This window comes from Sinocyclocheilus grahami, unplaced genomic scaffold (genome assembly GCF_001515645.1).
Source record: "Sinocyclocheilus grahami isolate Dianchi unplaced genomic scaffold, SAMN03320097.WGS_v1.1 scaffold331.1, whole genome shotgun sequence".
NCBI lineage: Eukaryota > Metazoa > Chordata > Actinopteri > Cypriniformes > Cyprinidae > Sinocyclocheilus > Sinocyclocheilus grahami.
The window spans coordinates 605,582-632,413 of NW_015505510.1; the positions used below are offsets into that span (position 1 = coordinate 605,582).

The window sequence follows — 26,832 nt, forward strand, 5'->3', positions numbered from 1 at the left end:
GAAAGTGCAACAACTTTAAATGAAAACATGTTTTGCATTTGAGCTCTTTGGCCGAGACTGAGAATTAAAGGAGACTGAGATTAGTATCAATGACAACCGAGGACGCAAGCCCATTGACAGATGGTATTAAGACCATTTCGTAATGTTTGAGGAATTCATAAGGTGAACAGAATGGAGTTGTTTTGATGTGTCTTAATATTATGCTGTTAAAGAGTGAGGTCTGCTCTATACAATCATGTCTTTATGCATTTTTAGAGAGTAAATGGTTGAATTTGTTGATTGAAAGGTTACTTCAAACTAGTTCACACTGCTCCAAACAGACACCAAAATTATCAAAGTAAATTGTATTGCTCAGACACGATACTTTCATGCTTCACAAGGCTTAATTGCGTTTTGGATAGGTTTAATTGAATAATCATCTTTTAGGTAGCTATTTATACTTAAAAATTGCTTAGGAAAAATAAGCAGAAACTATTGCTTACGTACAGTAGGCCTAAGCTTTTAAAGTAAGAACTTTACAATTAATGATAGCATAGACCAGATAATCTGGTCTTGGAAGAATTTGATGAGAACTTTTCTGAGATCAAACTCCACCAGCCCATGTCTTTCTAAGGCTTTATGTATGTTACTTGCTATGTCTTTCCAAATCCCAGATGAGGTAAGAAGTATCAACTGCCAGCAAACAAACAATTTAATTTTGATTATTATTGTTGTAAAGGATAAGATGTTATCTATGAGCCTTATGACATCACAACAGAACCTTTAAATGATTAAAAACAGAAGCTTCTGGCTCTTCTAAAGAGGAGCATTTGCTTTAATGACAGCAGTGCTAAAGCTGCCTGAACTCCAGAAGTCTGTGAAAAACCTGATGAGCATGTTCTCCAGCATGATTTGAATATGGTTTAAATTAGATTTTCAAAGTCGACTAAGATCTTTAAACTCAAACATTTGAAAACAGAAAGAAAGAACAAACTGGGATCATTAGGCACCATCTAGTGGTTATTAGACATTATTGCATTTTGTAGGAATTTACCATTTTCAGTAGCCCACCCGCGAGAGGAGCTATATTATGGAAGCATATTAGACTCAATAATAATTCACGCAAAAGACACGATGCACACATGCGTATCCCAATTCACATGCATGAAACCCAATTCACATGCACGAAACAAAAATATTTATTCACAAAAACCAATTCACGTGCACAAATTAAGAATATATATTCATAAAATGAAGAGTTCATTTGCAAAAAACGATAAACCTTGCACCTTGCAAAAGCAGCACGTTACAATGGTGAGGGAAAAGCTCCGTGTATTACGTGTAATCACATCCATACAGTTTATGATCCCAACAACAACAACGTTTGTCAGGCATCTACATTGTCATCTGAGGAGATTACAAAGATTAAACAAGTTTTTTTATATATATATATACATATATATTCACAAAAACCAATTCACATGCACAAAATATGATTATATATATTCATAAAATACGTTTCACAAATGCAAAACACAATTCACAGATGTACAAGTGTGTACAAAAATGTTTAATGTTAAAAATTCACGAGTTCATCATGGACTGTGAATGTGTGAATCGCCTTGGATTTGTGTGTGTATTTTTGAGACTTTCCTGGCAGCGAACTACTCCCAAGCGGGACGCTTGTATTCTTTAGCCAATCAGATTTGAGCCTGTCGATCGACCAATCATAACCCGCTGTGGGCGTGCCTACCTGGATGTCACGTCATCAGCGCGAGACCACATTTCAAGTCACGGTTCAGCAGAGGTTTGTGCAGATTATTGCTGCGTCTCAATGTGCCTACTTACACTACGCCTTTAAAGTATGTACTTTTTTGGTGAAGAAAAAGTACACACTTTTGAGTGTGTAGATGAACAGTAGGCAAGCTTTGGGACATACTATCAAGTCACACAATTGCGTCTTTAAAGGACCGCTCTGTCGCACCTGTTACACGCACCCTGTCACTGGAAACTGGCCTGTCAATCATCATGTCACAGTTAACATCCTCCACATTTCATTTAATTTAACGTCCTACCGTACTGGAGAGAAAAGAAGTAGTTCGTTGATCTGCCAGTCTTTCTTGAGGAGAACTCTGCTCATATTTTCTGCATAATGGTGCATTTAAAAGTTAACGACCAAATGGATGTTTATAAAAGTTCACATTGCTTTTGCAGATGAAATATAACACAGATAACAATAAATAATTTTTTTTTACCAGGTTAAATGTTGATTATTAGTAACTCAAACCCCTTTTTATAAACCTCTCTACCTAACCGTCGATCACGCGCATCTGCCTCATTTGTAGTTTTCTAACGCGTTTTATTCGTGTTTGTAGTTATGGACAGAATCCTTCGCCAAAGCGCAATGGATTGTGGGCAATTTTAGCCATTAGAGTGTGCACGGATCCACACTTCAAAAATCGACCTGAAATAGTAGACCATCCGGGGACTTTTATTTTCCGGAGTATTTTGGCATACTCTTTTCAACATGCTATGCTTTGGGACACACTTATTCTAATCTCACATACTATTCAGGATGGATAGTATGAACATTGAGATGCAGGTTATCATGTCATTTTAGTTAACAAGTCTTGTAAAGGTACTGTTTTATCTTTGCATGCTTACTTAAAACTTGGAAGTAAAATCAGTCGTTTAGACACACTCGTTAACGTGACCAGTGGAAGCCAGCGGCTGCAGTTTAGTCCAGAGTGTATTATGATTTAATATTGATTGATTCTTATGTTTATTTAATAAATAATCATTATTCACGTGGATTCCATACCACATTAAGATATTAGATTCATAAACTCAATGTAAAGCATAACATAAGGTTGATGGGACCTTCATGAAGATTATGAAAATATAGTTTTTTTTGGATATTTTTCAAGCAGTCTCGTGTTTTTGTTTGAAAGAGCTGTCACAGCAGAGCTTGCCTTGTGTCTCAAGTGCTGTGATGGCACGCATTAAGCTTTTGATTATTATATTGATGATTATAAATAAACCATGAGTGCATAACAGCAAAAGCAGGTGGCGATATGCACAAAGGATGTAACACGCCAAAAAACGGAAGAAGAAGAAGGCGATTCACACATTCACAGTCCATGATGAACTCGTGAATTTTAAACATTCAAAAATTTTGTACACACTTGTACATCAGTGAATTGTGTTTTGCATTTGTGAAACGTATCTTATGAATATATATATTCTTATTTTGTGCACGTGAATTGGTTTTTGTGAATATATTTTTTTTTCCGTGCACGTGAATTGGGTTTCGTGCATGTGAATTGGGTTTCGTGCACGTGAATTGGGTTTCGTGCATGTGAATTGGGATACGCATGTGTGCATCGTGTCTTTTGCGTAAATTATTATTGAGTCTAATCTGCTTCCATACTATTTATCCATTTAAAAAGGTAGTCCACACGATTGGTGAGCAGTTTTCCTAAGTGTTTGTGTGAGGAACACACTAAAATGTAGGTCACTATTTACTGATACTCTTCAGTCTGTGAGGATCTCAAATAGTGTCTACAACGTGACACGCTATACTATGGCGTTTTGCGTCATTACGTCCAGCAGCACCATTTTTAATTGAACATCATTGGCAGCGGAGAATGCAAAAGGGAAAACCTTCAGTAAATAACGAACTAAATTTCTGTTTGGTCCTCGGAATCTTTACACAAAGCTATTGAATGGTTTAAGAAAACTTGATTTAGTCATGGCATTTACTTTTTTTTTTTTTTTTTTTTTTTTTTTAAATGAAATTGGTTGTATATCTACGTATGTTCACATCAGGCCAAAAATGCTTTTTGGGCTATGAAACAGAGAAGATTAAACATCACCAGAGTAAATTAAAGCAATTCTCTGTGAAATAGAGTGGGGTAACAGATTTTGGTAACCTGTAGTGCTGGTTGTTGGATTTGTATTTGGTAATATAGTCCATATGACATCAGTGGTTCAACCGTAAATTCAGGAAGCTATGAGAATAATTTTGTGCGCAAAGAAAACAAATATAATGACTTTATTCAACAATTCTTTTCTTCTGTGTCAACGTCCTCCGCCATTATCAAGAGTACCTCGACCTGTGCATGTGCATTCCTCTGCTCGTAAACAAGGTGCGAAGTATGCGTGTTCTATGTCAACAGCACAACATGCATGCGTCATGGTACTCTCGATAATGGCGGAGGACGGTGATGCGGAAGAGAAAAATAGTTGAATAGTCATTATTTTTGTTTTCTTTGCGCACAAAAAAATATTCTCGTAGCTTCATACAATTACGGCTGAACCACTGATGTCACATGGACTATTTTAACGATGTCCTTATCTGTGCCTGGGAACATTTCAGTTTCATTACTGTCTATGCAGGGTTGGAAAGCTCTTGGATTTCATCAAAAATATCTTAATTTGTGTTCCAAAGATGAACAAATGTCTTACGGGTTTGGAACGACATGAGGGCGAGTAACTAATGACAGAATTTTTATTTTTGAGTGAACTATCCCTTTAAACCCCACCCCTTCAAGCTCACGTTCATATACACAAGGAAAAGGCTCCAACAGTTTCCCCAGTGCCCAACAGATAAAGTCCCAAACAGGTTACACTACCCTATGCAATCAATTTGAGCTTCAGTTCAAGTGTGATTTTATTGCTATATAACTGACATACAATGGTACATTTGTCAAAGCTTTTTCAGTTGTGGATAACGTAAATAGCAGTCCAGAGTAAAAAAAAAAAAAAGCTTTCAAATCAGTAAAGGAGGCTTGGGTGACTAATTTTATCTAGTAATGTTGGCTTTGAATAATCAAGATTTTGTAGCATAAGAAAGTAGTAAAAAGAATGTTTTAGTGGCAAATATCTTAATTTCTTGTCACAAAATCTGTAAAATAGTTGGAATATGCAGAATAATGACTTTATTCTGTTCTTATGTTTATGCTGACCCCTGGTGGTTAATTGTGGGAATTGAGGAATTGATTTGACACACCAGCAGAATGTGTTTGATTTGACACACCCCCCCCCCCTCTATATAGAACAATTATCAGTCCCATGTTAACAAATTTGGTATTTTTATCAAGGTATACAGCACGAGTTACATCAGCATAACAAACACCAGTGATCAGTCTAACACTATACAATGCTAATGCAGGTGCTTGATAAATTTTGCAGTTTAAATGTTAAATGTAAAAAAACAAGCCATTAATAGATTATTTGTAAGCCAATTTCTATTCATAAGTGAATATGATATAGCATCCCTTACAAATATTGCTGCTACACTTACATTGTTACATTTGTTACTACAGTTGAACTGTGGTAAATTGACATTAGCCAGCACCGTCATAGAAAATGTAATAAAATTACAGAAAGATTCTTAAAGCTTTTTTTTCCCAACACAGAGAATTGGTTAACTAGGTTATATTAAAAGTTTAAAGAATAAGACAACACAGACACTGACAATGATAGAGCAAGAAATGGCTCAGTAGATCAAGATTTGCAATATCTACACATTTTAAAAAGTTGTGGAAATGTATAAATCAAGCTAAATTCTTTTTTATTTTACAATCAGTCAACAAGAGTTTGTATAGTTATATGCAACAAAATATATGTAATTTCTTCTCTCAAGCTGCCATGGTTTTAAATCGATTGAAAATGACAGGAATGGTTAGATTCTCAAATTTGTTAGTTCGTTAATATAATCATAACCATTTAAAAATGTGGAATTATACTAGAAATTTGGTTAAAAATATAATCTTAAAAACCACTGAGTGTAAAATGCTTCAAGATCAATCCAACTTTAAAATCTGATTTAACGTACATTGTGTACTGTAATCTGGTCTGCAGAGACCACACAGCCTTGACCTGAATAATGTTTCAGTAGTTTCTTCCACGCTGGGCTGCAGTTCAGTAACTCCTGATTGCCTAAAGCACAGAATTAAATAAATATATTAAAATCTTATAATAGTAAATTAGTAATGGTTGTAGCAAGTATTCTATATTTATTTTCCATAAAGCATTGTGATTTTAGAACATAGGTATATGTATTTCATTAAGAATATATCATTTAAAATCATTCCTAGATTAATGTAATATAGGGATTACCCAGAATGCATAGCCCATCCTGTGCTCTTGTGATGCCCACATTGATCTGGTTTTCATCACCCACAAAGCCAATGTGTTTGGACAGCCATTCTCTTGAAGGAGAAGGTTCAATCTCATTGCTGGGGCAAGAGCGAACCATCGACAGAATCACATACTGCCACTCACTACCTGCAATCACATCAGAATTATAAAACAGAAAATATATAGAGGCTCAATGAAACAAGCTTGTTTAAAGCTTGTTTCATTGAGCCTCTATATATTTTCTTTAAAGTGTGATCTTGAACTTTTTTCTCTCCCTAATCCTATTAGAAAACTACTTCTCAATCAGTAGTGGAGTTGCACACCGGTTGGTGATTATCAGACTGCACATAACTGTGTGAGATTGTTACTCTTGTTATCTGATGAAGGCCTTGGACGGCCGAAACGTCATGTTGTTTTATTGATAAAGCTTGAACTTTGAAGAGTTGAGTGTTGGACCTTTGTTTAGCTCATATGTTTTTGGATTCTTGGTTGCACCTCCTCTTCTGTTGGTAGAGCACCTCTTTTTACATTTGTTACAAACACTCCTCATCACATTTTTTATAATGCAGGTTGAAGATGAACACAGACTTTAATAAAATTGTATATTAAAGCACAAACACAAGAGTCTTCAATAAAAAGTGTCACCTTGGCTCTTTGTAATGGTGGTGACTGTGATTCTCTCCATCTGGGGGGCAGTGGACCTTCTCAGTCTATCTCTGATCTGGGCCACCTGTGCGTTGTATGGTGACAGAATGGCAATGTTCTCCTGCCTCACATGGCCCACTGATACCAGCTGACCACAAATCTCAACCTGCGTAAGAACACATTCAAACAAATCTGGTCCTCAAACTGTATACAGTATAATATATTAGTAAGGTGATATGTAAAACAAAAAGGGGGAAAATATATATATATATTTTTTTTGCATTTGAAGTGTCAAGTTTTGGTAAACTTTATTTTATGTGATGGTTACAAATGCATACTGTAGGTTTTGTGCAGTTTGTTTTCTGGTGTAAATAGAGTTTGCGTTTTGATGGTTTTCATATTTTTATCTTTCACTTACAGCTTTCTTAACCTCTGCAAAGTTGGCTTTCGAGTTCTCGTTCCCCCGTGCAGTTGAAACAACCAAACTGAACTCGACACCTCGTATGTCTCCAAACAGAATGTGTTTGCTGTGTCTCATTTCCTCAGTTTCAATGTGCAGTACGCTGGTCCGTTCATCCACTTTAGTTTTCAGCCTACCCAGATAGTAAGCCTCTGATGGGAATCTGCAGATCACTTCATGCTGAAGAAAATATACCACATTAAATTTTTTGCATTTGAAGTGTCAAGTTTTGGTAAACTTTATTTTATGTGATGGTTACAAATGCATACTGTAGTTTGTTTTCTGGTGTAAATAGAGTTTGCGTTTTGATGGTTTTCATATTTTTATCTTTCACTTACAGCTTTCTTAACCTCTGCAAAGTTGGCTTTCGAGTTCTCGTTCCCCCGTGCAGTTGAAACAACCAAACTGAACTCGACACCTCGTATGTCTCCAAACAGAATGTGTTTGCTGTGTCTCATTTCCTCAGTTTCAATGTGCAGTACGCTGGTCCGTTCATCCACTTTAGTTTTCAGCCTACCCAGATAGTAAGCCTCTGATGGGAATCTGCAGATCACTTCATGCTGAAGAAAATATACCACATTAAATATGTGTATGTAAGCGTGAATGCGAAGCATGTACGTGTTTGTCTTGTCTTGTACCATTCTGTACTGGGTGTCAAGCAGCAGAGCTCTATCCATGTAACGTTCAAACAGAGAGTGTGTCATGCCCAGTCTCCGCGCATGCTCGTTCTTCACGATCGGACGCAACTGCTTGTGATCCCCCAACAACACAACCTGCAAAACGAGTATCCTTGATCCTTGATCCTTGATTGTGTGACAAGGAACTGAAAACCCTCACAGAAGGTTCTGAATGAATGTTTGGAAAAGTAAGGTGAGAGAAATGTAGCAAGAAGCAGGTCCCTTATCAAGTTTGCTTATGCTGGTTGACCATTAGACAAAGTTTGCATTCATAGTTAAAAACGTGATACATATATTACTGTTGTTATTATATTATATTTAAAATGGACTAAAATACTATATTCCATCATCTAGTGTTTTCTATATATTTATATATATATATATTTTTTTATATTTTTCAGCATTTAAATTTATCTTGTTTTTAAATGCTTTTCTTTTTTCTTATAATTAAGCATATCAGTGCTGCGCAAAATGTGAAGTTTAATGAAACTTTATGCATTTACTCTGCTTCTAAGTTTCTGCTGTATTTTTTTCAAAGGTGAGCTGGTTAAAAGTTCTTTGTGTCCAGTAGCTTCCTGTGAATTTGTTTAGTGTGCTATAAAGGGTGTGTCTTATGATGAGCATTCTTCCAAAACTAGGTTTCTGTGCTTTAATAATTTGGGCTATGCAGGCTGTTATTTTTTTGGAAGTCTAGGTCATGTGGTTTGGAGAAAGTTTTTGCTTAGCATTTCTATAGGCTACAATTTATGTCCAGTCTGTATAGTTTATATAGTTTTTGATGGACTTGTTTGCTATGGATAAGTCAAGAGTCACTCTGACCTTCTCAGGTTTAAAGCTGACCAATGGGACAAGTGTCTGCGGTTCTGTTGCCATGGCACACTCGTCGATGAGGATCTGTCGTGCACTGAGTGTCTTGGTGAGGTTTGGGGAGGCAGCAGCCGTGCAAGTGCATAGAATAATATCATGATTTTCCAGTTCATACAAACGTGCAGAATTTAACAGCTTCTTATATCTGGGGATACACACAATTAGGCGTCATGCAAACATGCATTTACATGTAATCACACACATGTAGACACACTGTTAGATGTATAGATGTGCTATAGTCGGGTGCAGAAAATGATGATGAAAATTAAGCTAAAAGTTTTTATAGTCATTTTTGAGTTTCTAAATAAGAGAAGAAGCATTAATAAAACAGACTTATACTTACTCTTCTATGTCTGCATCTGTCAGTGAATGGGGGTTATGAGCAATTCTTTCATCAAAGTCAATTATTGCTTGAGAATGAGGGTTGTGACTCATTCGAATTCTGTGATGAAGTGTTATGTCCCTAGATAAAAGAATGTGAAAATTGAGTACTGTTCAGATAGACTAATGATCACTGAGCACATTTACATGCACACTAATACCGTGATTTCTATAGAAAGAGATTTGCAATAAAAAGTTTAAAATTAGTTTGTTTTTTTTGGTAAGGGCATTTAATCATAACTATTTCATTATAGATTCAATAACTGACAGTACAATATCAAATGTGATGTTAGTTGATCACAATGTAGGATATCAGACCGAATCAGACAATCTAAGATTTAAATCATTATAGATTCAATAACTGACAGTACAATATCAAATCACTGTTTACCCTACAACAAAATAGCCATTTTTGCTTCATTGGTAGTACCTGAGCTCAGGTTTAGACCGCTCTTGGCGCAGTGACTTGTGTGATAACTGAAGGTTGCTGCCGGGATAGGGATACTCCTGCATCTCCATCTGTCTGCTGTATACACGTAATTGCTTCAGCTTATGTCCAAACTTGAGCAGGTATTCTGTACACACAACACAAGCACATATATTCAGAAATTTCTTCTTTACACCCATTCTAGTTTTCAAAATGATGCTTACTGTACCTGCAACTACATCCACAGACTTGTTTGAGGGTCCACAGTAAAGAATAACCTCTTTCTTCTTTTTGTCTCTCAGCTCCTTCAGCTTCCAAGGATTCTTAGGGTTCAGCTGTGAGAACCAGTACACTATGTATGCTCCTACAACTGTCTTTCCTGTTCCTATAAAGGATAAACAAAAGGCTTTTTTCAGTCCCATTAAAAAACATTTAGGAAAAAATAGTAAAATCCCTGTGACTGTGAGTCCATAAACTGGCCGTGATCTGTAAGATTAAACTAAAAAACTGTATATGCTCAGAATGTGTAACCTGGAGGCCCTTGAATGACGGTGAATTTGCCGTTCAGAGCTTGTTCCAAAGCTTTAAACTGGCTTTCATTCAGTCGAGGCAGACCTGCTGGTGGTTCCTCTCTCATGAGCACATATAGGTATACAGCTTGTTCAGAGCCTGTGGATTGATAGAGACAAAAGTACCTTTAAAACCAAAGGACTAAAGTGTATGTAATTAAATTCCAGTATAAATATATTATTTTAAGCTCACATTGTGGTTCACTGTGGTGTTAAATGTAGAATAAATAAAAATAAAAATAAAAAAATAGTAAAAATTAGATAAGCTAATAAGACATTAACATCCTGTCAAGGTATATTATTAATAAATAAACAGAAGCATACTATAAAAATATTAAATTTAACTGTTTCTTATGAAGTCAAAATGATAATGAATATGCAGTGCTTGCAAAAAAGAAAGTTCTTGCAAAAGAGAAAGTTGAAATTAAGAACAGCCTCATTCACTGAGCATGTATACACAAAATCTACATTCAAACGGTTACTCAAACATTCATGATTCACCAAAAACTTATGTATAAAATGTATTGACAGTATACAAAAATTTTACAGTAGGAACAACTGAAACTACACGCAAAATATATGTACAGCTAATGAGAGGTCTGTAATCTGGGTCTGTATAATAATTGTTTGAACTGGTTTTGAAGATAGCACACATGGCATTGCTTGAGGATCTTGCTGTTCATGCTCTCAGTTCATGCTTGCACATCTTTAGAGATCGTCATGTTTGCTGAGAGTTAAAGAATGTAAAGAAAAGGTTGTACAACTATATGCATCACCATTTTGACTGCATACAGTAGTTTCTCATAACCACACTTGTGTTTTAAAAATGTTCTCTCACTCATCATTTGGCATATTATGAATGCAATGCATACTTTCTTTCAGAATCCGGTGTCTTAGTGCAATGTTCTTAACAAGTTCATTAGCTGCTGGTAAATTATTCACTGCACTTTCCTTCCGTCTGGATGAATAAAGCAGAAAAAATAGACATCAAAGCAACTGGTTATCATAACTTTGCATCTCAATGTTGAAAAAAATATATTTATGAACTGATACATGAATATACAAAAAGTAAATAATGTAATAATGAGATTTGTAATGATAAGGGTTCAATTGTAGTGTATTGAAGACTCATAATATGGTTGTGGTGTAATGCATTTGTTGTATGTATGTCACCATTGTATGTATGTCACATGCTTACATGTCTGGAATGAGTTTAGGGATCACCTCCACTGTGAATGTATCATTCCTCTTGAATTTTGGAATTTTCATGGATGCATATTTTATGCTAAAGTGAATAATTTTTGACTTATTCACACTGTTTTCTGGAGGATCCAAACACTGAGTTGTCAAACCATGGGCCACCCAAGTAAAGTATTCTGGATCCAGCTTTGACTGATCTGCATGGTTCTGCTTCAGAACTCTTTTTCGGATACAGATCAAACACTTGGCCAGGTCAAATTCAATTGCCCATTTCTTGACATATTCCACAGGCAAAGAGAAAGTTCCAGAGAGTTTGGAATCATCAAAGGATAGCATCCAAGTTATGAGCACATTCTCTATGACAACACAGTCGCTATCATCTACAGCAGTAGCAGCAGACTCCATTTCACAGAGAGGCTTCCATATATGCACATATTCCTCTACATCCTTATAGTAACCTTTGGATGGGCGGTTTGCAAGTTTGGAAAAGCACTTAATAGGATTGTCAGTGTGTTCCACACAAATCTCAAAGCTTGAACTCACATTGAATAACTGTACAGTTGGCGCCCAGTAGCCCCTGTCCCTTTCTGAGGTCAGCTGGACCTGCACAGTGTCTCCGGCTTTCAAATAGAGTGTGAAGTCAGTGTAATGACCTTCTTCAGACACAAAAGTGTGATCAGAATTCAATCGAGATGTATCGTGCACTTCATTGGTCTCACTGTGATCTCTCACATCTGTTGCTAACACAAGGGATTTTGCTTCTTCCCACTGTTCGTCTCGTACTGCCTCAACAATGGCGTGCCAGGTGCTTAGCTGTATCTCTGAACAGGATGTCAAGTTCTGCAGTGGCGTCTGGGTCATGCTCAGTGAGTATATCCGTTTTTTCCAAGTCAGTGTTACCTGTTTTTGTTTATTGTCAAATATTGGTTGATCCTCAAGCTGTAAATTTCTGTATTTAACAGGAAGCCTGTCCGGGAAAGTTCCTTTGTCAAACGGAAATGATAATTTGAAATTTTCGCTGTCAGGCTGAACAATGGTGACAAAAGCCACTTTGTATGTGCTTTGTTTTTGTAGGCTCACTGCGAGATGAAGTGACTCTGCTTTGCTTTCATACTCTTGTGCCCTCAATTCACCTCTTTTACACTTGTCACATAAGACATCAATGTCTGTCTGAGAGTACTCAACAGAACGATTGCAGAGAACTGAATGCATGAGCCTCTGAAGAACCACATCTATGTACCGGCGAATGGGTGAGGATGCATGTGTATATGAATCCAGCTGTAATGAATAGTGCCCAAGTAAAGCATCTTTGCAGGAGAGAGAACGAATGAAGAAAGCTTTATTGACAGTGGCCTTTAACTGAACAGTAGCTGGAACTAAATGTGGATGAATGTCATCTGTAGAAATCAGATCAGCCATTCTGTAAAAGTCACATGTCAAAGCTGCTGATTCAATCTTTTGCCACACAGATGTCAGAATGATGAAACTGCCATAGTTCTGCAAAGGATATGAATCCAGACTTTCCTCCAATGCATGGAGGGACCCAAGCTCCTCATTGTCTCTCTTCAGTCTCCTCACCAAACCAGGTGAAGCTGTCACCGGACAGCTAAATGTATTTGGAAATGGGGTTTCTTGATTAATCAGCCGATCACAAGCTCTTTTAAACATCAGCTTCAGCTCCTCCATCATTAACCTGCATTTGCTGTCTTCAGATGAACTGAGATCAGCAGGATTGGAACTGCCCACATGTCCAGAGAGTCTATTTTTCTTGTGATCAAGTGCAAAATGATAAGCCACAAGTATGCAGCCTTCTAGAGAATCACACTTCATCTCATTTTCACCTGACTGGTTGATGATGCTGTCAGTTTCACTGTAGGACAATGCCCTGCTTGACTTTATGCGGGAAAGCACCAACTTCTGCTCCACTAGTTTGCCTTTTGTCTTTTCCACTTTCAGAATTAAAGAGATAGCACGGCGATTTTTGCCTGGCGTCAAACTCCACATGTCTGATTGTGCACCCAAGTTCTGAATATTTTCCCCAGACACATAGCTAAAAAAATCTGCTTTGTGAACTCCAATTACAAAATGATATTCAGAGTCACTGACAGAGATGGCATCTCGTAGGTGGCTTGATAAAGGGCTGGAGTTAGGATTACTGTTTAGGCGAACATCTCTAGACCCTGGAGAATGCACAGTGAAGGTAATCATGCTATTCAGGTCCACACGACTTCTGTCTATATGAAATGTCAGGTGTGAGGATAAAGGAATGACTTCCATGTGTCGATCACTGATCATCTCTAATTGTTCTGCTAAAGGATGAGCCTGACACCTCAGGGGAGTGCAGAATGTAGTGTCTGTGCGTTCTGTCAGAAATTTTGACACGTCATGGTTAAACATTATGTTTAACTCTTCAACCATTAGATTTGCTTCTCTCTCCCCTGGCATCCGGTGTTTATCAGGTTGGGCATAGTTCCAGTCTTCTTTAAGTCTTGCTTTGCGTTGGCTTCGGGCAAAACGGTAAGCCACCCTGACACAGTCCTCCAAAGTATCAAATCTTAGCTCACCGTCACACTGACTTATTATATCCTCAGCCTCCTTGTAGGTCAGCTTCTTTTTAGATTTGACCTTAGAGAGGTAAAAGGACCCTTTTGTAATAATGCCTGATTTCTTTTCCACTTTGACAATTAATGAAATGGCTTTACGATCTTCACCTGGGAGAAGACTCCAAAAGGTGGTGGCAAGATGTTTTGGGAACATGAATGTAGGTTCTTTTCCAGGATCATAAAAAGTTGCTCCCATCTCTTTTGCAAAGCTATCAAGTGAACTGCCCTTAGACACGAAACTAGCCACATCTGCAACATGAACCCCTATTTCATAGCAGCTTCCCAGATCATTAATACTAATGGCATCATCTAAGTCTATAGCTGTGGCTGGATCAATGGTAAAGGTTTGTAAACCTCTGAAATCTTTTCTTTTCTTGTCATCAGTTCCATCAGCTTTCATCTCTGGAATTGTGTCCTCTTGCAGTAGAGGAGGAGGTGTTAGTTTGAACTCTGATTTTAAAATCTTGAGTCCCTCTTCTAAAGATGTCCCAATTGGTAGAATATCCATAACTCTGCCTAGCGGAAATGAACAGTGTTCTTTCCAGCCCAAAATCTGAACAACAAAAACATAGTTCTGTTTTGTTTGTTCATCAACACGAAAATGTCTTGTTATTGTCCAATTGCCATTGGCATACTTCCATACTGGAATAAAATTGCGATTCTCTTTCTTCACCAAGACACGCATTTTGGTGGTGTTGTGATTGAGGGGTATCATCATTTTTGGCACCAAGTATTTGTCAGTGTTCTGTGTTCGTTTTTGATAATTTTCATCCTCTAAAAAACACACAAATTCAGAGGATGTTGGTTGTCTGTTTGTGAAACCTAAAACTTTCCCAGTAAGAGAGCCTTCATCATCTCGTCCAGTCTCAACCACAACTTCATCCCCAGGGAAAGACATGCCAATGCTTTTCCTCCCTTTAATATTAATATGTTCAGATGGATTGTCATAAGGTACTACATAACCTGACTGAGGTCCCTTCATCACCAATTCTCCATGCCTATAGATAGCAGGCTGTTTCCTGACCAGCTCCAATAGGTTTTCCTTTTCAGTGGTAGAGAATAAAGGCCTCCTTTGTTCTTTCTCTTCATCTGAGTCCTGTACATCAGAATCATAGTCATCCATCTCTTTCAATATAGCATCAGTTTCAGCCTGGAGAGGTACATCACTCTCAGACATTTCTATCTTTTCTGTCTTCTGAAATTTCGAAATTTCCAATACTTCCTGTTGTAGGATGTCCCTGGTAAAGTTATCTGGTTTAATGCTGCCTTTGCTGATGCAATGTTCTATGTAGAACCTCCAGATTTTTGAGCACTTTCCAAAACAACAAAGAGCACCAGCATCTCCAACTACAATCACCAGTGATTGGGCTCTGGTCAAGGCAGTGTTCAATGCACGGATGTCATCAAAAAACTCTGGGCAGCTTGACTCTGATTGAAGAAGTCTGTCTCTTGTCTGAACTGTTGTTATGATAATGACCCTGAACTGTTTCCCTAAAGACACAGAATTTTATAGGTAGGTTGTATTTTAAAAATAACAATAATAAATCATTTAAAAACATGTGAACAGACACAATTTGTGACTGAAATAAAATTTCAGACTGATATTATTAAAAAAAAATTCTAGATGAATCAAACATCTTTCCTAAACTCCAGCAGACAGGGATGTTCTGAACCCCCCAGTACCTTGAATGTTTGCTAAATTTTGAACAGACACTCCATGAACTCCTTTCTGGTGGAGATGATTTTTGGTGACATCAAGCTGAAGAATTGAAAGAGAAAGGATGTATTGATGATGTATCAGTACTAACAGAATTCAAGTCTTTAAGCAGAATTGTTGAATTACTTGCATTTCTCATGCCTGCTTGATTAATATTAACAGTTGACATTTAAAGGGTTAGTTCACCCAAAAATGAAAATTAGCCCATGTTTTACACACCCTCAAAACATCCTTGACCCAGCAATGCAAGTGAAATGTCCACTAAAATCCAACACGGACATCTTAGTGACAAACCATGAGAAGTACGTAAGTGGCACTATTTGTCTTGCTTCAGTTTAACCAAACACAAGACTGATGTCATCCATTGTACGAACAAATGATCCCAACCTTTCCGCTAAGGAGTTAATTGTAAGCATCCAGACTGCAATATGCATTTACTGCCATCTCTCGTGTACACGCACGCAGGATCAATCAGAGCAGCTTTGAGCCATCCGGAATATTACGTTTAAAATGTTCTCAGTAAGTTTGCGCCTCAGTCATATTTAAAGGGTAATTCCAATCAACGTTTATTAAATTTTTTTTGAAATACCTTAACTGTTGTGCTTTCGCTAGACTTATAAAAGTACGAGCTTGTTTTGACAGATCTGAGATTTAAAAATGGTGCTACCAGAAATGCTTCAGGACCAGACATGCGCAGTAGTGTTCCAACGCCTTTGTTATTGTTTACGTCCTTGTTATGGTCTATATCAAAAATTATCCTTGCTCTTCCAAGCTTTAGAATGGCAGTAGGCGGGTGTTTTTTTTAACAGTCCAAAACTAGTCAAATAAAGCACATCCATTCATAATAAAACGTGCCTCACACGCTCTGGGGGTGAATAAAGGCCTTCTGTAGCAAATTGATGCATTTTTGTTAGAAAAATATCCATATTTAAAACATTATAAACACTTTTCTCTTTTGACTTCAAAAGACTTCTTTTGACTTACTGTCGTACGTGAAAGCCGTTCCGGCGGATGTTCTAGGACGTATATGTAGCACACGTGCCGGTGATTAGTGACGAATGCGGAAGCGCGGAGGAGAGAGAGCAAAACAAAACACCGGTCACGAATTAGAAGCACAAAACGAGGATTTGTAAAGGAAAATGCCAGATGATTTCGATATAAGCCAAGTGGAGACTGGTTTTGGAAACTTTGCTTCCTTTGCTCCTGTAAACAAACTCGCGAGAATAGCATATCTAACAGGCACGTGCGCTGTGCATAGACAAGTGAGAAAAGTGTTTATAACATTTTAAAGGGGTCATATGATGCAATTTAAATTTTTCCTTTCTCTTTGGAGTGTTACAAGCTCTTGGTGCATAAAGAAGATTTGTAAAGTTGCAAAGACTAAAGTGTCAAATCCAAAGAGATAGTTCAAGAGAACAGTTCAACCCAAATATTCAGATGTGTGCAGCGCATTTTATGGAGGATGAGGACTGTTTCCTGTGAGAGTAGCCTACAATGCCGGTGTCTGTTTCTATAAAGTGGGGCAATTCCAACTTTGCTAGGACAGTCTGGCACTTCTGACTCACAGCCTGTAAGTACGTTTTCATATTTAAAGAATGCAAGTTTTGAGCAGTGTAGAGTAGCACTTGTTGTTTGTAATTTCTCCGATCACAAATGCAGACATGGTTTTATGTTTACTTGGCGCGATACGCATATTATGGATGGATGGATACACTTTATTTGACTACTTTTGGACTGTTGAAAAAAAACACCTGCCTACTGCCATTCTAAAGCTTGGAAGAGCAAGGATAATTTTCAATTTAACTCAGATTGGATTCGTCTGAAAGAAGAAAGTCATATACACCTAGGATGCCTTGAGGTTAAGTAAAACATGGGCTAATTTTCATTTTTGGGTGAACTAACCCTTTAATTATTGTTCACAGAGCATGTCACCATGCAGAACGTATACAGTATGTTATTAATAATTTTAGTCATAACTCATTTGCCATATGTTAAAGTCATAAATGCACTGAAATGTACCTGTTGGCCTTCACTAAGAACACAGATTTGCTTTGGCTCTTTATGACCCCATTCCATTGGCCAGTCAGTCAGAAGTCCTCTCACCATGTTGACCACACTACTGACCTCAGCAAGATTGAACCAGGACATGGAGGTGGAATTCAGACGGCATTCTCCTCTGACATGCTGAAAGATCAGGGGTTGTAGCCTTGGGTGGGGAGGGATCTCTCCTTTGGCCTTGATGCCATCACTCACATAGAAGTAAGTGGATACAAAGTCCACTATTTCTGCAGTGGAACGGTAGTTCTCATTAAAGATGACTCTGCTTTTCTTGGCAATGTTGCTGCTCTCATCCTGATAGTAGCGGAAGAGACGATACAGCAGTGTATGTTCTGATCGTTTGTCATCGGTTACAGAGAAAAGTTTTGGAGCCATCTGCATGTGGTCTCCTGCTAAAACCACTCGAGTGTGTTTGCCTGCTAAGCCCAGAGCCATGAGTGCTTCACCCTCCAGCATCTGAGATGCCTCATCAATCAGGATATGACTGAAGAAACCTTCAGGAAGCTTCAGCTCACGGAAATGTCGTGCCATCGATGTGGTGGTTATAATGATACGGTGTGACTCTAGATCAGACCGTGCTGGGCGAATGAAGGACTGTCTATCTGGAGAGCAAAGACAGTATTTCTGAGTGATGTCATCAGTTGCCTTGATGGAAGCCCCACCTTTGTTTGCCTTTATCCTGAGTATTTTGAGGTTTGGGTGTCCATTTGTAATGTATGAATGGAAGTGCTCTCTGACATACAAGTCTGCAGAACTATAGGGAACAAAACTCAAAATTAGATTTCTTAAACATACATTTTAATAGATAGAAGCTTTAATATTCACATGGGAATATATCTATACAGATTAACTGTTGCTATCTCTTTATTCAAATAAAAAAAATTGCATTTTATGGACACATAAGTAACTCTTTTATGCCATTCTTCTGAATAATGAATTCTGATCTGGTCAGTTCTTTGGTCAAATACTTTTGTATAATTACCACTAAACTATAATTGTTGTATAATGTCTGATATCATTTTTCAGTTTTTTTCTTTCACACAATAATGTAAAATAAACATAACTTACCTGTTAGTATATGTACAGATGAGCACTTTGTTTTGAGAACGAAGGGCCAGCTGTTTGGCTGCTGAGGCGAGACAAAGTGTCTTCCCGGTGCCAAATGGCCCGTATATAAGCAAGGGAGAAGCCACTTTGTTGACATCACACTTGCCAAGGATGAAGTTCAGGGCGATTTGTTGCTTGTTATTCAATTCAGACTGTTTGGTTATGTTCACAGGGACACAACTGTTACTGAAGTCAGGCAGAACATTGTGCAAGTCTGGTAGGTGGTCAATAGCCTGGTGTATCTGACAGAATGACAGTCTGTCCAACTGAAACTGAACCTCCATTTTACACCTGGTTTCTTTCCTCAGCTGTAACTCAGACACACACTGTGCAGACAGATGAAGACCAATGTGACCCTCGCCAGCAGCCTGTTTGAGCACCAATGCCTCGTACACATGGTTTCTGTGATCTACTGACACACTGGCCTTTGCTGGTATGCAATTCACCAAAGCCATCTGCACCCCTCGCTTAAGCATCAGCCCTTCAGGAGAATCTGGAGTGAGCAAGCAGGACACCTTCAGTGTGGCAAAAAGCTTCCCTGCAGCAGCGGAAAACTGTGATTTGCCATCACTCAACTGTTTAGAGAGAGACACGCTCCCACAAACATTTAATCTACAAGTGTGGAAAAAGAAGAAAATAGGATGAACCATTAATATATTACATATGTAATTTAAATATTAAAAACGAGGAAATGAGCATGCACCCTTAAAATATGTCAAGGGTTCAAAAGAGTGGCAATAGTGTTGCCACCGAGACATATCGAAGTGATGCGAGTATTACATTTGAACGTTAACGCCAACCCATTCACCCACCTTCATTCAGCAATCTTTTTATCTTTTTATACTTCACCGCCTTAGCTATACATAACAATGGCAACAGATTTTTTAAGCAGCCCTGCCCATGTTTGAACCTTTCATGGAAACAGCAATGAACTTGTTAGAAAAGAATGCCTTTAATCTTTGCATTGGGTTTGCTTTCAGTTCCTTTCATATCCAGTTGAATGATTATACCTGTCTAGCATTATCAAACTCGGAGACCATTACATGATGTGATATCATGGAATGCCTCTGGTCCCTGAATGAGTTCAAATTCCAGCGGTAGATGCATGTGATGAGGAATAAGTAACATTACAATACATTATTTTAGATGTAGACATTCTATTAAAGAAGTAGTATTTGTTTAGGTAGTAGGACAATGTTGCCATGTAACCCACACTAAGTAGTCTGTGACTCATCTGTATGCAGATGATTTAAAAACCCCAGGAACATACAGGAACTTATCTGCTATGGTAAATATGTCTGTCTGTGTGGCTGACAATGTGACATAAGATAAATTATACTCCCCTAATGATGACGTGGCCCTGTAGATATCAACAAAAGGTTCTTGGACTTAGATCAGCATGTAATACTATTTACAATTACATATTGGATCTTTGTTACCATAAGGATATAACCTCTCTTGGCACTAAAGAACAAATCATTATAATAGAATCCACCTGCGAACCCTAACCCGAACCTGTTTATCCACCTCTCCATTAGTCTTATCTATCCATTACATCAATGTGTGTTGAACTTTGCCCACATTTTATACTATCATTAGAACAGGCTTGAATTTGCATTTAAAAAGACTAAAATATTGGTTAACAATGTATCTATGGTCTATACTTATAAAAGATACACCTTATTTTTAACTGGCAAAAAAAAAGAAGCTATTTTTAAAAAAATTATTAAATTCTAAAAAAAAAAAAGTTAATCTAAAAAATTTTTTTTTGAAAAACTGTGCTGCTTAATATTACAAAATGGTATTTGTTGTTATATTATTTTAACTTCTTTATTGCAATCTTAAACACACTAGTTTGTAGCATAAAGTTTTACTATTTACTGCACATTGATATTCTTCTAGTTATTTATCAAAAGTCTTGCACACTCCTAAGAAATAGCTTACATTGAAAAAAGGTGGATAAGCAGGATTTTTTTCCCTAGACCAGCAAACCCTGTGGCTGATTCTAAAGATTTAATTAGTTTCAGCATTGCTGATTGCCTAAACCAGGGGTGTCAAACTCAGTTCCTGGAGGGCCGCAGCTCTGCAGAGTTTAGTTCCAACCCTGCTCCAACACAAACCATGTAGTTTTCAAATAAGCCCGAAGGACTTAATTATTTGGACCAGGTACATTTAATTAGGGTTGAATCTAAACTCTGCAGGGCTGTGGCCCTCCAGGAATTGAGTCTGACTGTGACCTTAACCAAGGACGCCCAGTCCTCTTCCTGGAGATCTACCTACCTGCAGACTTCAGTTCCAACCCTGCACCAACATACCTGTTTGTAATTATCAAGTGCTCCTGAAGATCTCAATTACCTGGTTCAGGTGTGTTTGATAAGGGTTGGAGCTAAACTTTGCAAGAAGGTACATCTCCAGGAAAAGGATTGGGCACCCCAATCCAAATACTAACCCATAACCCAGGGGTGTATCAAGTGATGTACTATTTCTACAAGCGTGTTGTACCTGCTAATGAGCTCTTCCTCTGCGATTTCCTCTCTGAACAGGAAGTGGTGAGCTCTCTCTCTGTAATTATCCCGATGGAGTGGGGAACTTTGATCTGCATGAGGATTGAACTGTAGGTTAATCTGGGGTGGTTTGTATTGACTAAGTAACTGCTCGTCCTTCTCGCTTCTGGCAAAAAAGGGCACGATAACCCTGTTTCCTCTGTTCCAGCGCTCATCCGAAAAAATCTCAGCACATTCGCTCTCTTCTGCCTCATCTGGCTGGACATGGAACTGCTGACCGACTCTCACTTTCAGTTTCCTGAGCAGAACTGGACGTATGTCGAAATCGAATATCAACCATTGCTCGTACACACCGGGTAGAAATGACAGGAATGACACACTCAACTGGTAGGTGGAGTGAGAGGAGCGAAGGTGGTGGCCTGCAATGTATGAGATTGGGGGGAAGGTGTTCTTTAAACTGTCACTCAAAGAGAAAACCGCGCCATTTTCTGCTTTCAGTAGAGCCACATGAGCCAAGGACCTCTACACAAACACACAAGACAAGCAAGGAGATAATTAGTAGCTAGTGTGCAATATGGCTGAGTGTGAGATGATGCTGGTTAGTGCAGTTTAGTATTTCTGACCTCCGTGGTGATTGTGAATTTCCATCTGATTTCACTGTCTTCTCGTAAACAGTCCAAACTGAGATTCTCATCATGTGTAACACACACATCATCCACCTGCTCGGAGATCTGCAAAATACACATACATGCATCTAAGATATTAAACATTTTGTTGTGGAATTTGTTAATTGTCAAGTTTGTATAAGTAAAATAATTCAAGGGATAGTTCACCCAAAAATGAAACTTCTGTCATCACTTGCCCTCAAATTGTTCCAAACCTGTATGAATTTCTTTCAGCTGTTGAACACATAAGAAGCTCTCTTCTTGTGTTTCATGAGGCAAAAAAAAGTGATTTGAGTGAACTATCCCTTAAATTTGCATGGTTTCAAATTCACAAGATAAGTTTTTAAAATAAAGTTTTGTGGTTGTGCACTGTTGCATTGTGCTTTTTTTTTTGTGCATTATACTTACAATAAGAATCTCATTGTAGCTGCGTCTGTACTCTTCCAGGAGTTTCTCCTTGTATGACAAAGGCTCATGAGCTCTCGACTGACCATCTTCTTGTCTGCTCTGTTCGTCCAGGCGCTGTCTCTGAGTTATCAGATGAATTAATCTTTCGTGATTAAGGTTTGTGTGTTTCTGTAAGTTCCACACCGCAGCTTCTTCTGGGCTACTGGCAAAAGTGCAACAGTCATGATGCACATAGCACCCGACATCCTCCTTAAAGTACCAACACACTTCATATCGATTAGGGCGTGGATAAGAGGGCCGCATAGACACTGGGCTCCATTTGTGACCTCTGACCTTTGCTCTGACTAGCAAAAGATTGTGAGAGCAACGGTGAGGCGTTGCAATGATAGAGTAAGAAATGCGTGACTGTTTATGAGTACAGGCGTTACAAGCAGCTCTCAGCTCATACATCTGCATGAACGCCTGCAGCTGAGCATCTCTAGACTGTAATATAGACATTTCTAGAGATTCAAACCATAACACGCATACAGTCTGACATGAACGTCCTTTAGCTGGCACTCACAGCTTCAAATACTGCTGTAGAATCAACCTAAGGTGAGGAAAGAGAAGAACACGGCTCATCAGATGACCCCTGTATTGCTCACATAAGAGAGAGAGTATGCAAATATAATTCAAATTTATAAGAGCATAAAAAACCCACTGAAAAACTGCTGCTATATTGCTGTATTTAGACCTTTGAACAAGCTGTAGGGAAGTATAAAGGACAAATTATGTTTCATAATAGGTAGAGATCCTTCATTTCAGATTTTGTTTCTAATGCTGGTAATTGTCAAGAGGTTTTTGTATAATATAACCCTATATACTCTAATATAAATTGTCTGTCGGTTTATGGGTCATTTTTATAATTCTTTTAAAGAGCTGAATATTTTGTTAAATAACTCGTTGATAAAAGGGATTAGAATTTATAAAGCATTTCAGATAATTTGCCTGTCGTACTTCTCTTTAATTCTAAGTTGTTCATTGGTAATAATAAACAAAGTTGTTAAACTGTAGAAAGACAAGCGTTCTGTAATTATCGGCCAGAGTTGTTATGGTTATGTAAGAAAGAAAAGCTGGGAGTGTTCAATACAAGTTCGAGATTATCATGCACAGAAGACAAAACAAAAGACTTATTTTTCCATTTGAAAAGTGCTCACAACACCTAGCAATCAGATTTAAACGGCATGTAAAACCATGAAAACAAGGGAATTTAACTCCATTGAACAAGTTTTGGGTCAAGTAGCATTCAGACAGATATTACTGCACTTAACCACAAACCTCTTAACCTGAAACTTGTGAATGACAGCGTGCAGTATATATTTGCCAGGGTGGATAAATGGAGTTGTAGGTCATGCTAGGATTATTTTATGTCAATATGCCTGAAGAAAAATGGCTTCAGATCATGTAAGGATTATTTTAGATCAGTGTGTAATGAAAACTATGTAAAGTGCCTTTGTAAATATTGCACAAATGCATTACACAAAACCTGCTTATAAATAAGGATTGATTTCATTGCATATTTATCTTCTGGTACAAAGACAGGGGTCAGATATCAAAGCACACCGGTTGTTGCTGAGCAGCCCTGTTATGAGGTGATCCCTTCAGCCTAGAGTAAACACTGTTTTTTAATAGTGCCCAACACTAATACTACCTACCATCATATATCCTCATGTCACAAGTATGCAGAAGTTTTTGTGCTGGCACCAGGAAATTCTACCAGTTTGACTACTCTTGAGCAGTCAGGTGCCATTTAAACAAAGTTTATCACTTCAGATACTAAAAATTGATTCATATCTTTCCACACATTCACTACAGTTGAGAGATAGGATGTTTATAGGTGAACAGTCATTCATTATTTCCTGAGTGTGTTTACCAAGGAAATGAAAGGTTTGCAAAGAAAATGTGCAGTGGAATTTTGAATTTGAACCCTGCACTTTGCACGTTATAGCACCTTTTTGCACGACTTTTATGTAGCCTCTATAATAATAACCGAACAGTTGGAGAGCCTTTGTCCTACTCGTTGTGGTTCCTTTTTCTAGTTTGTGACTTTCGGTTGGATTTACGCATCCCTTAAGTTTTGGGACGTTTTGGCGGTTCTCCGTTTCCTTCATCATTGTTAAATTATCAATTGAAATATTTGAATGAACATGTTTATTTTATGTTTATCTTAACGCTCGTAATGTTTGTACGACCGTTACGACAAAATAGCAACAAGAGTTTCTCATTTCTTATTGTGAATGTTTTAAGTTATACACTTCCTGTTAAAGCGTCGCACCCAATGGCTGATGAAAAGAAACGACAATGTTGCACCAATTATGAAAATTCCCTTTATTATAAACCAAGGTAAATAGAAAATAAGAACAGCGCGAGCTGTAATTAGACGCCTGACGTAGAAGTGGCACGCCTAAAACGGACCCGTACCCATCTTTTCCACAAAATAAAACTGCTTAATTAATTTTTAACCTACCTTTACATTTCTGAGTAGAGAAACGTGAGCTCACCTGCACTCGAAGCCATCTCCATCAAGTGCACACAACGCAAAACCAACTTCATCTTCCTGTATGTAGGCTAGTATTACCGTCGCCGCTTACTTGAGTTTCGTTTTCCTGGGAGTGAGAGGTGATTGTCATTGGTCATGTTTGCCCTTCCCTTTTTCTGTTTGCATAACGACAGAGCGCATGTAAAAAGAAATATGTTTCCGTCCATCTACATGGCCGTCTGTGTACTTGTATCTGCATACAGGTGCATCGCAATAAATTAGAATATCGTGGAAAAGTTCATTTGTTTCAGTAATTCAACTCAAATTGTGAAACTCGTGTATTAAATAAATTCAATGCACACAGACTGAAGTAGTTTAAGTCTTTGGTTCTTTTAATTGTGATGATTTCGGCTCACATTTAACAAAAACCCACCAATTCACTATCGCAACAAATTGCACTCTAAAAAATGCTGGGTTAAACACAACCCAGTGCTGGGTAAAATAAGGACAACCCCAGCAATTGGGTTGTTTTGACCCAGCGGTTGGGTTACTACTATTGTGTAATTTTATTATATTATGCTATTTACTCAATGTGGTATTCTTACTCTTACTTGATATTTGGCCATTGGGCAATACTGGTGGTTTCCATTGGATTGTACCAAGTTACCTTAAATGACCCAATATACTCTGGGTCATTTCTATAAGTTCCCACAGGAACAAGTAGCCAAATTTGATGCTTAAAATGGTTGATCTAGCACATTCCACCAGTAATAACAATGGCCGGCCAAAGTGGCTGATCTAGCAAATTCTACTGATAAGAATATATGAGCACAAGTGCGTTTTTAATGCCTATAATGTCCTTGACCTGGGACAGTCAGTGCTCAAGATTTAGTCATTGTGGCAAACCAGATAGGCATAACCAATAACAAAAACCGGAACTACCAACTTTGGTGAAAGAAAAAGGTATAAAACAGATGAGCTGACAGACAAAGACTTGAGATGCGGTTACCGTTATCTCGGCTTTGTTGCTGTGACAATAAAGTCTTATTTTGGCATCTGGAACGCTGCTTCTCAACTTCATTGGCCGCACCCAAGAAAAATCCACAACACTACCCAGAAGGTTGGGTTAAACATTTACACTGGGTTAAACATTTAACCCAACCGCTGGGTCAAAACAACCCAATTGCTGGGTTTGTCCCTATTTTACCCAGCACTGGGTTGTATGTAACCCAGCATTTTTTAGAGTGTAGAATACTTCATAAGACCAATCAAAAAAATGTTTTAGTGAATTGTTGGCCTTCTGGAAATTTGAATATGTTGAATCTGAGGGTGCAAAAAATCTAAATATTGAGAAAATCGCCTTTAAAGTTGTCCGAATGAAGTCCTTAGCAAAGCACATTACTAATAGAAAAATTAAGTTTTGATATTTACAGTAAGGAATTTACAAAATATCTTCATGGAACATGATCTTTACTTAATATCCTAATGATTTTTGGCATAAAAGAAAAATCTATAATTTTGACCCATACAATGTATTTTTGGCTATTGATACAAATATACCCATGCAACTTGAGACTGGTTTTGTGGTCCAGGGTCACAAATTAGTTTCATTACTTTAATAAAGTAATTGAAATAGTTTGACAGTTACACTTATTACATTTTATATAGGGTAACTTGTAATCAGTAACCTATTACATTTACAAAGTAACCTTCTCAACACTGCACCGACCTGGGGTAAGAAGCCCCCTGGATTAACTTTTATGAATAACTTTTGATATAATTCTTAATATTTATATATTTTTAAAATGGTCATTCATGTAAAATACTAAATCAACTGTTCTATCTAAAATTTTATTTTGATTATTTAGTTTAATAATTGAATAACTGATGACAGACAAAGCAG

The 26,832-nt window shown here is 37.7% G+C and overlaps 1 protein-coding gene across 4 annotated transcripts; it reads right to left on the minus strand.

Moving 5' to 3' along the window:
- Window positions 1–5,159: 5,159 nt before the first annotated feature.
- Window positions 5,160–25,049, minus strand: LOC107602623 (helicase with zinc finger domain 2-like). 4 transcript variants are annotated; one of them, XM_016295164.1, is made up of 19 exons: window positions 24,952–25,049; window positions 22,412–23,000; window positions 21,962–22,069; window positions 21,337–21,860; window positions 18,796–19,446; window positions 17,689–18,481; window positions 15,636–15,711; window positions 11,348–15,443; window positions 11,022–11,107; window positions 10,112–10,249; window positions 9,810–9,965; window positions 9,584–9,728; window positions 9,116–9,235; window positions 8,725–8,917; window positions 7,867–8,001; window positions 7,567–7,788; window positions 6,769–6,934; window positions 6,103–6,270; window positions 5,160–5,922 (listed from the first exon to the last, which is right to left on the minus strand). In XM_016295164.1, exons 2-19 carry the CDS (start codon window positions 22,907–22,909, stop codon window positions 5,810–5,812), a joined length of 8,388 nt encoding a protein of 2,795 aa, XP_016150650.1. In that variant the 5' UTR covers window positions 22,910–23,000; window positions 24,952–25,049; the 3' UTR covers window positions 5,160–5,809. The 4 variants fall into 4 exon arrangements, with proteins under 4 accessions (XP_016150650.1, XP_016150651.1, XP_016150652.1 ...); XM_016295165.1 differs by having other exon boundaries at window positions 24,918–24,961; XM_016295166.1 differs by lacking the exons at window positions 5,160–5,922; window positions 6,103–6,270; window positions 6,769–6,934; ... (5 more) ...; window positions 9,810–9,965; window positions 10,112–10,249 and adding an exon at window positions 10,755–10,876.
- Window positions 25,050–26,832: the final 1,783 nt, after the last annotated feature.